Source organism: Bufo bufo, chromosome 1, assembly GCF_905171765.1.
Source record: "Bufo bufo chromosome 1, aBufBuf1.1, whole genome shotgun sequence".
NCBI classification, from domain to species: Eukaryota; Metazoa; Chordata; class Amphibia; order Anura; family Bufonidae; genus Bufo; species Bufo bufo.
In genome coordinates, this window is record NC_053389.1 from 29,082,293 (window position 1) to 29,096,624 (window position 14,332).

A 14,332-nucleotide genomic window follows, 5' to 3' on the forward strand; every position below is an offset into this window, starting at 1 on the left:
CTGCAGCAAGGGACACGCCTCATACAAGAAATCAGTCAGAGGGAGCGCAGACACCGGAGCCTATACCGGGCGAACGGAGCGGCGCCCAGACATACTAGTAAGTGCAGGGGGACCTCTGGGCGCCGCTCTGCCCACTGATCTAGTTAGTTTTTATTTTGTACAGTAGTGAAAGGTCCTCTTTAAGGTAGATAATTAGCTCAATATAGCTTAACCAAATGTATTTTAAGAAGTTTGAGCAGTGATTAATTAGGTAATTGAGCTAATTGTTACAAAGTAACTCTTTCCTTGAATTTTAGTAAACAGAGGTGTGTCTCATAAAATGACGTTATTATTTGGTACAGTAACTATTTTGCTATTTACTACTTTAACCCCTTCAGGACCCTGCCATTTTTCACCTTAAGGACCAGGCCGTTTTTTTGGAAATTTGACATTTGTCACTTTATGTGGTAATAACTTTGGAACACTTTTACTTATCCAAGCCATTCTGAGATTGTTTTCTCGTGACACATTGTACTTCTTGATAGTCGTAAACTTCAGTCAATATTTTTAATTTTTCTTTAAAAAAAATCCCAAATTTACAAAAAAATAAAAAATGTGCAACTTTCTAAATTTCTATTTCTCTGATTTTAAAACAGAAAGTGATACCTCATATAATAGTTATTACTTTACATTTCCCATATGTCTACTTTATGTTTGGACCATTTTGTGAATGCCATTTTATTTTTTAGGGACGTTAGAAGGCTTCGAAGTTTAGAATCAAATCTTAAAATTTTTCAGAAAATTTCCAAAACCCACTTTTTTAACGACCAGTTCAGGTCTGAAGTCACTTTGTGATGCTTACATAATGGAAACCCCCCATAAATGACCATATTTTAGAAACTGCACCCCTCAAGGTATTCAAAACTGATTTACAAACTTTGTTAACCCTTTAGGTGTTCCACAAGAATTAAAGGAAAATGTAGATGAAATTTCAGAATTTAACTTTTTTTGGCAGATTTTCCATTTTAATCCATTTCCAGTAACAAAGCAAGGGTTAACAGCCAAGCAAAACTCAATATTTATTACTCTGATTCTGTAGTTTACAGAAACACTTCATATGTGATCGTAATCTGCTGTATGGGCACACTGCAGGGAGCAGAAGGGAAGAAACGCCATATGGTTTTTGGAGGGCAGATTTCACTGGGATAATTTTAAGTTGTCATGTCCCATTTGAAGCCCCCCTGATGCACCCGTAGAGTAGAAACTGCAAAAAAGTGACCCCATTTTGGAAACTACGGGATAAGGTGGCAGTTTTGTTGGTACTATTTTAGGGTACATATGATTTTTGGTTGCTCTATATTACACCTTTTGTGAGGCAGGGTAACAAAAAATAGCTGTTTTGGCACCGTTTTTATTTTTTATTATTTACAATGTTTATCTGACAGGTTAGATCATCTGGTATTTTTATAGAGCAGGTTGTTACGGATGCGACAATACCAAATATGACTACTTTTTTGGTTGTTTGTTTCAGTTTTACATAATAAAGCATTTGTTGAAAAAAAAAGATTTTTAGTGTCTCCATATTCTGAAAGCCACGGTTTGATTGGTACTATTTTGGGGTGTGTATAACTTTGATCACTTGCTATTACACTTTTTGTAATGTAAGGTGACAAAAAATTGCTTTTTTGACACTGTTATTTTTTATTTTTTTACGGTGTTCAGCTGAGGGGTTAGTTCATGTGATATTTTTATACAGCAGGTTGTTATGGATGCGGCGATACCTAACATCTCTACTTTTTAATTTTTTTACTTTTAACACAATAAAAGCATTTTTGAAACAAAGAAAAAACATGTTTTAATGTCTCCATATTCTGAGAGCCATAGTTTTTTTATTTTTTTGCCCGATTGTTTTATGTAGAGTCTCATTTTTCACGATATTTTTTCTACGCCATTCAGGTGAAGGGGTGGATTATGTTATATTTATATAGAGCCGGTCATTATGGACGCGGCAATACCCAATAAGTCTGTTTTTCTTTTTTTTTCTTTTTTTTGACCATTTTCCGTGTTTTATTTTGGGAAAGGGGCTTTTTTGTACTTGAAACTTTATTTTTTGTATTATGAAAAATACTTTTTTTTTCCCCTTATTTTTTTTGTCCCACTCTGGAACTTCTGGGGTCTGATCCCCTCTGCAATGTATTACAATACAGCCTGTATTGTAATGCATGCCTGTCAGCCTTTACACTGACAGCCTGCCTGTGAGACCCAGCCTAAGGCGATTGATCTCACAGGCTTCTGTAGAAGGCAAGCCCCGATGGCAGTGCAGCGCAGGGACCCGATGGAGATGGCTTTGACGGCGGCATACAAGGGGTTAATACTCCAGCATTGGTGTTTTCACCAATGCCGGCGTATGCAGCTGTGGCCAGCGATGCAGCTCCTGCAACTGCCCCATCAGCCCACCGTACATGTACGGCGCTGGTCTTTAAGTCACATCCACCAGCGCCGTACATGTACGGTGGGGTCCTTAAGGGGTTAAAAAATGTAAACCCTCCTTTGTGTCCCATATTCTGGCACTAATAACATTATTTTCAGGGCGAGCTGTCGTTTTTATGATACCAGTTTTGCTTACATTTGAAGCCCCCCTGATGCACCCGTAGAGTAGAAACTGCAAAAAAGTGACCCCATTTTGGAAACTACGGGATAAGGTGGCAGTTTTGTTGGTACTATTTTAGGGTACATATGATTTTTGGTTGCTCTATATTACACCTTTTGTGAGGCAGGGTAACAAAAAATAGCTGTTTTGGCACCGTTTTTATTTTTTATTATTTACAATGTTTATCTGACAGGTTAGATCATCTGGTATTTTTATAGAGCAGGTTGTTACGGATGCGACAATACCAAATATGACTACTTTTTTGGTTGTTTGTTTCAGTTTTACATAATAAAGCATTTGTTGAAAAAAAAAGATTTTTAGTGTCTCCATATTCTGAAAGCCACGGTTTGATTGGTACTATTTTGGGGTGTGTATAACTTTGATCACTTGCTATTACACTTTTTGTAATGTAAGGTGACAAAAAATTGCTTTTTTGACACTGTTATTTTTTATTTTTTTACGGTGTTCAGCTGAGGGGTTAGTTCATGTGATATTTTTATACAGCAGGTTGTTATGGATGCGGCGATACCTAACATCTCTACTTTTAATTTTTTTACTTTTAACACAATAAAAGCATTTTTGAAACAAAGAAAAAACATGTTTTAATGTCTCCATATTCTGAGAGCCATAGTTTTTTTATTTTTTTGCCCGATTGTTTTATGTAGAGTCTCATTTTTCACGATATTTTTTCTACGCCATTCAGGTGAAGGGGTGGATTATGTTATATTTATATAGAGCCGGTCATTATGGACGCGGCAATACCCAATAAGTCTGTTTTTCTTTTTTTTTTCTTTTTTTTGACCATTTTCCGTGTTTTATTTTGGGAAAGGGGCTTTTTTGTACTTGAAACTTTATTTTTTGTATTATGAAAAATACTTTTTTTTTCCCCTTATTTTTTTTGTCCCACTCTGGAACTTCTGGGGTCTGATCCCCTCTGCAATGTATTACAATACAGCCTGTATTGTAATGCATGCCTGTCAGCCTTTACACTGACAGCCTGCCTGTGAGACCCAGCCTAAGGCGATTGATCTCACAGGCTTCTGTAGAAGGCAAGCCCCGATGGCAGTGCAGCGCAGGGACCCGATGGAGATGGCTTTGACGGCGGCATACAAGGGGTTAATACTCCAGCATTGGTGTTTTCACCAATGCCGGCGTATGCAGCTGTGGCCAGCGATGCAGCTCCTGCAACTGCCCCATCAGCCCACCGTACATGTACGGCGCTGGTCTTTAAGTCACATCCACCAGCGCCGTACATGTACGGTGGGGTCCTTAAGGGGTTAAAAAATGTAAACCCTCCTTTGTGTCCCATATTCTGGCACTAATAACATTATTTTCAGGGCGAGCTGTCGTTTTTATGATACCAGTTTTGCTTACATATGACCTTTTGGACATTTTTTATTCGGTTTGGAGATTAGTCCTAGGGGAGCCAAATCGGAAGATCGAGGGAACGATCGTTATTAACCATGGAATCTTAGGAGTTAAACAGCTGGGATGGTAGTTATTTCCGATCCTGGCCTGGGACATCTGGTACCTATCATGTAATGTAGAGGGCTCAGCTTGTGAACCTGCTCTGTACATTCCTAACCAAATAATTATGTACATGATCATTATGACCATTGGTCACTAAGAGGTTAAACTTTATCTATACAAAATGGAACACCCCTTTAAGTACCTGACTTGACTTCAATGTGATTTGATATTAACTTTTTTTTTTTTTAACAGGAGGAAAATCATTAACTTACTATGTAGGCGGCTGCGGTACGCCAGGATGGTGCAAACTTGAGGAACCATTCTTTTCATATCCAGGAAAGTCTTATACCTGCTCCACGGGGAATGTCGTCAAACCTACAGTGGGGGGGAATGACGTCGACCCTGCAGCCGGGGGGAGTGATGCCCGACTTCCAGGCCTGCTCCTCATGCTGCTAGCTGCTCTCTTTATCATGAAAATAATTTCTTAGAGCTGCAGATGTGTCGCTGTTGCAGCAAGTACCAAAACTCCTGTTTCATTTATAATTGTTGTCTTCTACAATTCTACAATTTTTTGTGATAGTTTTTGGCAAAGGATTCAGGAGTCATTTAAAAAAAATTTTTTTTTTACAGTTTGAGCATTACTCACCTTGCTGATCCCCACTAGTCTCTACTTCCTGATCCCGGCACAACACACAAAGGAAATGCCAGGAGATACTCCCTGAGCTGATCCCTGAGCTCAGCAGCGACCCCCTTCAGCCACTGATTGGCTATGCGGGCACTTCCTACGTGTTGTGCTGGGAACAGGAAGGAAAGACCAGCATGGACTGGGCAAGTGTAGTACTGTGGGATCAGTGAGGTGAGTATTTTTTTATTTTATTTTTTTTACTTTTTTTATTTTTTTTTATACTATGCCAAATTTTTTCCCTCGTTTGACCGGACACTTAATTCCAGTAAATTTAAAGGTGAAATTTGTCCTGTTCATCACACACTCAGCTGTACAACTCATTAAAAGACATTACAAGATACAGCTCTGATAACTGTACTGTACCGAGCCCTGCACCTATGTGCCCATCACATGAACAGGACAGGAAACTGCAAAGTAGTAAACTGTATAATTTTTCAAAAAATAAAACATTTATTTGCGATAATCAAAATAAATACATTAAAGGGGTTGGCCTATGTGGGGCATTGATCGACCAGGATAGGCCATCAATGTCATATAGAAATGGATCCCAGAGGTAGGACCTGCACCTACACTATCTCCAGAACGATTCCCCAGAAGTGAACATAGACTAGCTGCGCATGGGGAGAGACGCTGGTCCCACAATGGTGAATGGAGTGATGGCCACTCTTGTGCAGGGCATTGCTCTCCAGTCACTGCTATGAGACTTCCAAAAATAACCAATATTGCTTGCTCAGCTATTTTCAGAACTCCCATAGTGATGCGTAACGTTCTCTTCATTTCAAGGGCTCCGTTCTGTAGGATTGCCCTATGTGGGACAATGATGGCATATAGCCACCTCTGGGACAAGCTCCTATCTCCAGAATGGGGCTCCAGAAGTGAACAGAGAGCATCTGCGCATGTGCAGCCACCCTCCCTTTCACCACTATAGGAGTTCTGGACTTCCGGTCCCATAGCGGCGAATGGAACGATGGCCACGCTTGCACTCTTGTTGCACTGCTAAGTGTGTTCGCTCGGCTATTTTCAGAACTCTCGTAATGTTTCATAGAGGGACAGGAAATGCTGACATGGGGCAAGGGCTGAAAACCTCTTCTTGGGCCATAACTTTTGCAATGCACATTTAACGGGACTTTGCCAGACCGCTGTATATCCTGGTTAATCCTGGCTGATGTTAATATTTTGCTTACCGGCTTATTACAAAGGCTTTGTTCCAACTGGATTCACTACTATTATATATCATAGAACCTGGTGACTTTTATCTCTAGGACTCCATCTTTAACGCCATAGACAGTACCACATGATCCTGTTCAGCCAATTAGTGGCGCTAGGCAGAGATCATGTGATACCTGCTGTGTCCGGTCAAGAGACCACAGGTCCTTTAGCAGCCTCGGCCTACATCTCCACTAGGTTATAACTGCCCAGAAACAGGAAGGGCTTGTGTTTTTGGGAAATTCTGGGGGGTCTGTTAAGTGCAAGAATGTAGCTATGGGGTTACAGAGGAAGCAATTGCACTCAGGCCTCAGTTCGTATGGGGGCCCAAAGGCCATTCTGCCAAAAATGGCACCAGTATTATAAATGGTAGATGGGAGATTTATTATAACAGGGCCCAGAAGTTAAAGGGAACCTGTCACCTCCAAAACATATATAAAACCGACATCATTACCTTACAGTAGCCCCCAGTGTGTTCATAATCATGTGTTTCATTCCTCCATCGGTTGCTGCATACTTTATAAAAACTCTGTTTGAAACTTGAAGTCAAGGGGGCAGCGGCTTCCTTGCTTCAAGTCAAGCTAAGCCCGCCCCTTACCTGTCCTCTCTTCACTTTGAGTGACATCCTGCCGTGCGCTCCTTGTTACTGCGCGATCCCGTCTCCGGCTGCGGCAGTCAGCCGGCTGCGATCGTCTCACTGCGCATGCGCCGGCCATTTCCATCGTGCACATTTGCCCAGCAGTGTCAGCATGATCACTGGCTTCAGGCACGCGCGCATGATGGAAATGGCCGGCGCATGCGCAGTGAGACGATAGCAGCCAGCTGACTTCTGGAGATGGGATCACGCAGTAACAAGGGGCGGGCTCGGCTTGACTTGAAGCAAGGAGGCCGCTGTCCCCTTGACTTCAAGCTGGCTCTGAAAATAGCGCGAATGGAGATTAAAACTGCGTTTTTATAAAGTATGCAGCAACCGATGGAGGAATGAAACACATGATTATGAACACACTGGGGGCTACTGTAAGGTAATGATGTTGGTTTTATATGTGTTTTGGAGGTGACAGGTTCCCTTTAAGCCTCTGCTTTAGTAATTGCCGATGTTAGTATACGTTTATTAGGAGACCACTCTAATGTCCTTCTAGTAGGTCTCCCAAAAATTCCATTAGTCCCATCAAACAACCAATAAATGTTATAATGTACAGAAACAAAGAACTGAATGTCCTCAATGTCCATGTGATTTAATAAAATCTCTTTCCACCTTCTGTTCTGAAACATTATTTTGGCTACAAAGTGTCGACTCTTATGGGGTAATTTTGTGCTGCACTATGGTATTTGGTTCAGCTGGGGTGGTATATTGCTCAACACTATAGTATTGCTGGCCCTGCCAAATTATGTTGCCCTACCTTCTGTCAATTTGAACCCGCTTGCAACATGGGGCCATTTTTACCTTTTAATTCTAGGGCCACTTTTAGTTTCCAGTCCGCCCCTGGACGTATCAAACGCCACATTTTGCTTCTGAAATTTGAGCCTTACACTATTATCTAGACACTACTCTATGCCAACCCCCTAACTTAAGTGAGCTTTGGACAATTTTTTTTAAACGTTACAGTAATAAACCTGGAGTGGAACTAATTACCATAGAAAACCATTCACATATTCCAACCCAATTCAAAAATGGCAAGAGCAGCTTAAAACAACAGAAAGTCACAAATCTTGGCATACAATGGGACTTTTTCTATGCCAGAAAACGTATTGCATGAACCAATTTCCATCATGGGCGGGATGAATGAGGTCTAAATTTGAATACCATGTTTGCATAATAATAGCAACTACGGACGAGCAAATTGATTTGTACGAATTGATTCAATACTGTGAGTCAGTATGACATGCAGATGACAGGCGTCGCTCTTAGAATCACTGCACACTTCACTTATTTGGGCAGTTACGGGGCCAAAACTAACCAAATAACTCAAGTGTGAACTGCCATACAGGTCAATGTTAGCGCCAGGTATAAAGAAATGTGCAGAGGCCCAAGATCCTACTATAACGTGAAAGAGCGCACTCCTTTTACACCAATTCACTGATTCCACATAGATTTCAGTGTGGAGGAGGCAGCAGCATCAGAAGGCCACAGAGTGGCACAATGACAGAGTGTGGAAGTGGCGGTGGCAGCAACATCAGGAGGCCACAGAGTGGCACAATGACAGAGTGTGGTGGCAGCAGCATCAGATGGAGGCCACAGAGTGGCACAATGACAGTTTGGAGGTGGCAGCAGCATCAGGAGGCCACAGAGTGGCACAATGACAAAGTGTGGAGGTGGCGTCAGCAGCATAAGGAGGAGGCCACAGGGGGGCACAATGACAGTGTGGTGGTGGCAGCAGCAGCATCAGGAGGCCACACAGTGGCACAATGACATAGTGTGGAGGTGGCAGCAGCAGCATCAGGATGATGCCACAGGGTGGCACAATGACAGTGTGGATGTGGCAGCAGCATCAGGAGGCCACAGAGTGGCACAATGAGATAGTGTGGAGGTGGCAGTGGCAGCAGCATCAGCAGGCCACAGGGTGGCACAATGACAGAGTGGGGTGGCAGCAGCAGCATCATTAGGAGGCCACAGGGTGTCACAATGACAGTGTGGAGGTGGCAGCAGCATCAGTAGGCCACAGAGTGGCACAATGACAGAGTGCGGAGGTGGCAGCAGCATCAGAAGGAGGCCACAGGATGGCACAATGACAGTGTGGAGGTGGCAGCAGTATCAGGAGGCCACAGAGTGGCACAATGACAAAGCGTGGAGGTGGCGGCAGCAGCATCAGGAGGAGGCCACAAGGTGGCACAATGACAGTGTGATGGTGGCAGCAGCATCAGGAGGCCACACAGTGGCACAATGACATAGTGTGGAGGTGGCAGCAGCATCTGGAAGAGGCCACAGGGTGGAACAATGACTGTGTGGAGGTGGCAGCAGCATCAGGAGGTCACAGAGTGGCACAATGACAGAGTGTGGAGGTGGCAGCAGCAGCATCAGGAGGAGGCCACAAGGTGGCACAATGACAGTGTGGAGGTGGGGGCAGCAGCAGCATCAGGAGGAGGCCACAGGATTGCAAAATGACAGTGTGGAGGTGGCAGCAGCAGCAACAGGAGGAGGCCACAGGATGGCACAATGACAGAGTGTGGAGGTGGCAGCAGCATCATCAGGAGGCCACATAGTGGCAAGTAGACATAGTGTGGAGGTGGCAGCAGCATCAGGAGACCACAGAGTGGCAAGGTGAAATAGTGTGGAGGTGGCAGCAGCATCAGGAGACCACAGAGTGGCAAGGTGACATCGTTTGGAGGTAGCAGCAGCATCAGAAGACCACAGAGTGGCAAGTTGACATAGTGTGGAGGTGGCAGCAGCATCAGGAGATCACAGAGTGGCAAGGTGACATAGTGTGGAGGTGGCAGCAGCATCAGGAGACCACAGAGTGACCCGGTGACAGAGTGGGGAGGTGGGTGGCAATACCAGTACCAGGTGAAGATGGTGGGTGAAAGAAGGAGCACTTGGCATCAGATGTGTGGCATCAGGCGTGTGGCAGCATCAGAATAGTAGCTGAGGCAGGTAACCAGAAGAAACCAGTCTCTTTTGTCAAAGTGTTGGTGTGGCACCATGGATGATCTAGTCTGATGCATCAGGTATTGGTGTGTGGAAATGCTGGCTGATCCACGCTTGATTCACCTTGACAAAGGTCAGTTTCTCCACATTTTGGGTGGACAGGCGAGTTCTTCTTGGGGTAACTATAGCCCCCGCCGCACTAAACACCCGCTCTGATGCCACATTACTGGCCTGGCAGGACAGTTTTTCCAGGGCAAACTTTGCAGTTGCGGCCCACAAATCCAGTTTGGCTACCCAGCAGTCCAGCGGATCTTCAATGTGGGGTGGCAGGGTGATCTCCAAGTGTGCCACCACATGCTGGTTCAGGTCCTGCTCCAGGTCGAGCTGCTGCTGCTGGTGAGTAGTTTCTTCAGTAGGTGGGTAAAGAAAGCTGCTCATCAGCGACTCTAGACTCAAGTTGCTGCTGATGGAGGTGGAACTGCTCCTATTCCCCCACTCTGCCACAGCAGCCATGGCAGAGGACTGTGAGCGCAGAGGGCCTCCTGGTCAGACCTGCGAGAGGATGGACGATGGCACAGATAGTCTTTATAGTAGTTCAGTTTGTCCTCCCTCTTAGCAGGTGTTAAAAAAAGCCCCCATTTGGGTCGGTAGAGAGGGTCCAACAAGTTGGAGAGCCAGAAGTCATCCCTCTGCCGAATGCTGACATTTCGGCTGCCACTAGGCAAGCAAGTGAGCATGCATCGGGCCATTTGTGCAAGCAACTTGGAGGGACTCTCTGCTCCCTCTCCACTGCTACTGCCACGGTGTGTCTGGGTCCTCTGCCTCGTCTTCCTCATTGCCTTGTAGCTCCTCTGGCTGCTCCTGCTCCTCCTCTCCTGTCAACTGTGTAGAAAAACCACATTGCTTGTGCTCCAATTTCCTCCTCTCCAGTTCAGCCCCCACAGTGCTCATGTGGCCATGAGATCTAGGCGCCACGTCTCCAGTCCCTGACCAGCCAGATTTACCAGAATGACAATGTTCATCTGTTGTCCTGGCGATTGACAAATAATGTGGCCTCCTCAAAGGGCCTGAGCAAATGGCAGTGGCACGCATGAGTTGCCACTGGCTTACATCGAAGTTACACAGGGGAGTACTCCTGTCCGCTTGGATCATCAAGAAATAGTTTATGGCCTTTCTCTGTTGGTATAGTCGGTCCAACATAAGGAGGGTGGAATTCTAACGGGGTGGAAACGTCGCATATGAGCCTATGTTGGGGATGCCGTTCTGCCACTGCAGCTCAAGGAGGGTGTGCTTTGCGGTGGTACGAGTGGCTGAAGTGCATACAAAATTTCCTGGCCATTTTAGGATGTCTTGCAGATGGGTGGAAGACTTCAGGAACCACTTGACAACCAGATTGAACACGTGTGCCATGCAGTGCGCATGCTCAGCCTTCCTTGACGCAGCGCCATCGGTCACCATGGTTCCTATTTTGAGTTGTCGCAGAGAAAGCCAGGATTCGATTTCTTGATGAAGGATACGGAGCTATCGCTGCTGCTTCCATGAACCCCTAAACCACTACTTTTCGGGCAGGTAGGCTCCTGCAAAGCGGGGGGGTCTACCCTGGGCACATTTGGCTCCCAATCTCCCACTGCTGCCATCCTGATGACTCCCGGCCACATTAGCGACTTGCTGGCTCCACCGCTGCCTCATGGGCAAGCTGCCACCCTCTTCTCCCTATGATGATGAAGCCCATAATTTACCCGGCTCCCAAGTGCAATCAGCTACATCCAGCGGTGTATCTTGGTTTTGTGCTGCGCTAGGCGAGACTAAACTCGGGCACCCCCCTAATATAAATTTGACCCACCCCTTCTTGTCAAGGCAAAACCCCTTCCTATGTAAACCCCACCCATTCCTCTTTAGGCTCCACCCTTTCCTGTTAGAGCTTCACATCTTCCTTTCTGTAAAAGAATCATCACAAATGTATGTATGAAATAAAATAAAATGTCTATCATCTAAAAGTTATTTTAAAAAAACAAACGATGCACATTCCTAGTTTGACACAAATATTTTGTATTTTGCAGATGTATGAAAAATATATAAAAATCTGTAAAATACAAAGTATGTGTGTCAGAAGTTGCGGTTTTTTCAATTTTTAGAATAATGATACAGGCAGCCATTTTATTTAATACATTTGTGCTAATTTCTGTGTTGGTTGGAGGGGGGTGAGGGGCAGTATTATACAATCTGTATATGTATAAAAAAATATATAAAGATTGTGTAATACTGCCCCTCACCCCCCCTCCAACAGCACAGAAATTATCACAAATACATGAAATAAAATGGCTGTATCATTATTCTAAAAATTTAAAAAGCACGACTTCTAACACAAATGTATTTTACAGATTACTTTTTTTTTTTTTTTAAAACAATGTGCAGCTAGAGATATTAACCCCTCCCTAATTCTCCCCCCTCTAACTACCCAACGGGTCCCAACCCCCTTACCCCATAAAACAACAAAGTAATGGATTTTTTGTGAATTACTGTAATTTAACCACCTCCGGACCGCCTAACGCAGGATCGCGTTCCGGAGGCGGCTCACTCAGGCAGAGTCACGCATATACGCGTCATCTCGCAAAACGCAAGCGAGTGGATCTACAGCCTGCCAGCGGCGATCGTTCGCTGGCAGGCTGTAGATGTGATTTTTTTAACCCCTAACAGGTATATTAGACGCTGTTTTGATAACAGCGTCTAATATACCTGCTACCTGGTCCTCTGGTGGTCCCTTTTGCTTGGATCGACCACCAGAGGACACAGGCAGCTCTGTAATAAGTAGCACCAAGCACCACACTACACTACCCCCCCTGTCACTTATTAACCCCCTTATTAACCCCTGATCACCCCATATAGACTCCCTGATCACCCCCCCTTTCATTGATCATCCCCTGTCATGGCTGAGGATGGGGAAAACCCTCAGCCGTGCGGTATCAGGAGATGGAAAGTCGCTACTTGGCCAATAACACAGAATTATGGAGCAGGTCACCTCTAGAGCTTCCCTAATCTGACCCTGACTCCTAGCTGCATGAGCCGCCCTTGAAGGTAGGAGGGCTCATGCTCAGGAACCTTGGATCCCTTCTGACCTCCGTCGATCCCTGAACTAGGAGCTGGGTAGACAGCCCGTTCCTCCTGGACACGGAGGAACAGGAGTCTAAAGTGGCCAAGCTACAAAGGGGAACAGAAACAGCGATATGGCAATGACAGGTAAGTGAGACTAGTACCACACGTACCTGCCACAGACACACAACCTGGAACCCACGTGCAAGTGCTGCTGTCCACAAACAACATAAAGGACACCGCACACACAGACATCACACGGGAAACCCAGGGAAACCATCTTCTGCAATAAATAAAGACCACACAAACATCTTCTAAACCCCATGCATAAACCTATGACCACAAGGTCCCCACTGGCAGATGGAATACACAGGAGGCTGCTCCAGCTAACCATGGCTGAAGTACCCCTCAGACAAGTGATATTCACTGAGGCTTTATAGGCCCAAGTAGCCACACCCACACAGACACACCCAGTGTTCACTGCTGCAATAACAGATAAACCATAAACTAGCCTTCGAAAGAGGTGCAGCATGCAGCGCCATCTGCCTTTGGCCTGCATGCGCGTTCTCCGGAGGGAGAGCGTTTCGGGGATCACCGTTTACGGCGCGGTTGGTGGCATATTCCCCGCCACCTTACCTTCCGTGTCCGTGCTGGTGATCCCTCGTCCCTCTCTATGTTCCTATCTCTGGTCGTCTGCTGGCAGCATTCCTTTAGTGTTCCGGCTGTGTGCTGGGTAGGAGTGTCTGTTGGCAGTGACTGGAGTGGGGACGTTAATAGAGAGCGGACGCAGTGTCAGTGCGGTCTCCTCGGGCTGTTTCTTTGCTGGTCTCTGGTTCCTGTATGTTGTTCCAGAGGCTGGCAGTCGGATCCTGGTTCCTGTGTGTTGTTCCAGGGTCCGGCAGCAGTCCTGGGGAGACTCGCAGGTACTGACACTGACACTGTCTACCCAGCTCCTAGTTCCGGGATTGACGCAGGGTCAGAAGGGATCCAAGGTTCCTGATCATGAGCCCTCCTACCTTAAAGGGCGGCTCATGCAGCTAGGAGTCAGGGTCAGATTAGGGAAGCTGTAGGAGGTGACCTGCTCTCTAATTCTGTGTTACTGGCCAAGTAGCGACCTTCCATCTCCTGATACCGCACGGCTGAGGGTTTTCCCCATCCTCAGCGGTGACAGTATGACACTCCGTGCACACCAATAAAACGCACACCTATAAAGAGAGGTTGCCAGGGGCAACCGCATGCCTATTGCAGCAAGCTGCCTAGCACCGCTCAGGCTGCTCTGCTGCCACATACACAATGTTGCCAGCGGCAACCACAGGTGAGGCAACATACTATAGCCCTCACCTGTGATTGACAACAACACCAAGACCGCAGGCAACTGCATGTGGTTACAGGAGTCACAACCATGACCATGGCCGTGACACCCCCCTGTCATTGATCACCCCCCTGTAAGGCTCCATTCAGACGTCCAAATGTGTTTTACAGATCCCCGGATCCATGGATCGGATCTGCAAAACACATACGGACATCTGAATGGAGCCTTACAGGGGGTGATCACCCCATATAGACTCCCTGATCACCCCCCTGTCATTGATAACCCCCCTGTCATTGATCACCCCCTGTAAGGCTCCATTCAGACGTCCGTATGTGTTTTACAGATCCACGGATCCAT

At 45.8% G+C, this 14,332-nt stretch overlaps 1 protein-coding gene and 1 long non-coding RNA gene across 2 annotated transcripts in view; one reads left to right on the forward strand and one right to left on the reverse strand.

The window, feature by feature from the left end:
* Nucleotides 1-4,965, forward strand: part of LOC120992551 (phospholipase A2 inhibitor and Ly6/PLAUR domain-containing protein-like) — an 86,905-nt gene extending 81,940 nt beyond the window's left edge. The window contains exon 5 of the mRNA XM_040421595.1: nucleotides 4,352-4,965. Coding sequence (XP_040277529.1) covers nucleotides 4,352-4,587 — 236 coding nt within the window. The 3' untranslated portion in view covers nucleotides 4,588-4,965. The remainder of the gene's footprint in view (nucleotides 1-4,351) is intronic.
* On the reverse strand, nucleotides 129-13,964 carry LOC120992554. Its single transcript, XR_005776999.1, has 3 exons — nucleotides 13,841-13,964; nucleotides 12,848-12,854; nucleotides 129-139 (listed from the first exon to the last, which is right to left on the reverse strand). It is a non-coding gene; the product is annotated as an uncharacterized LOC120992554 (long non-coding RNA).
* Nucleotides 13,965-14,332: the final 368 nt, after the last annotated feature.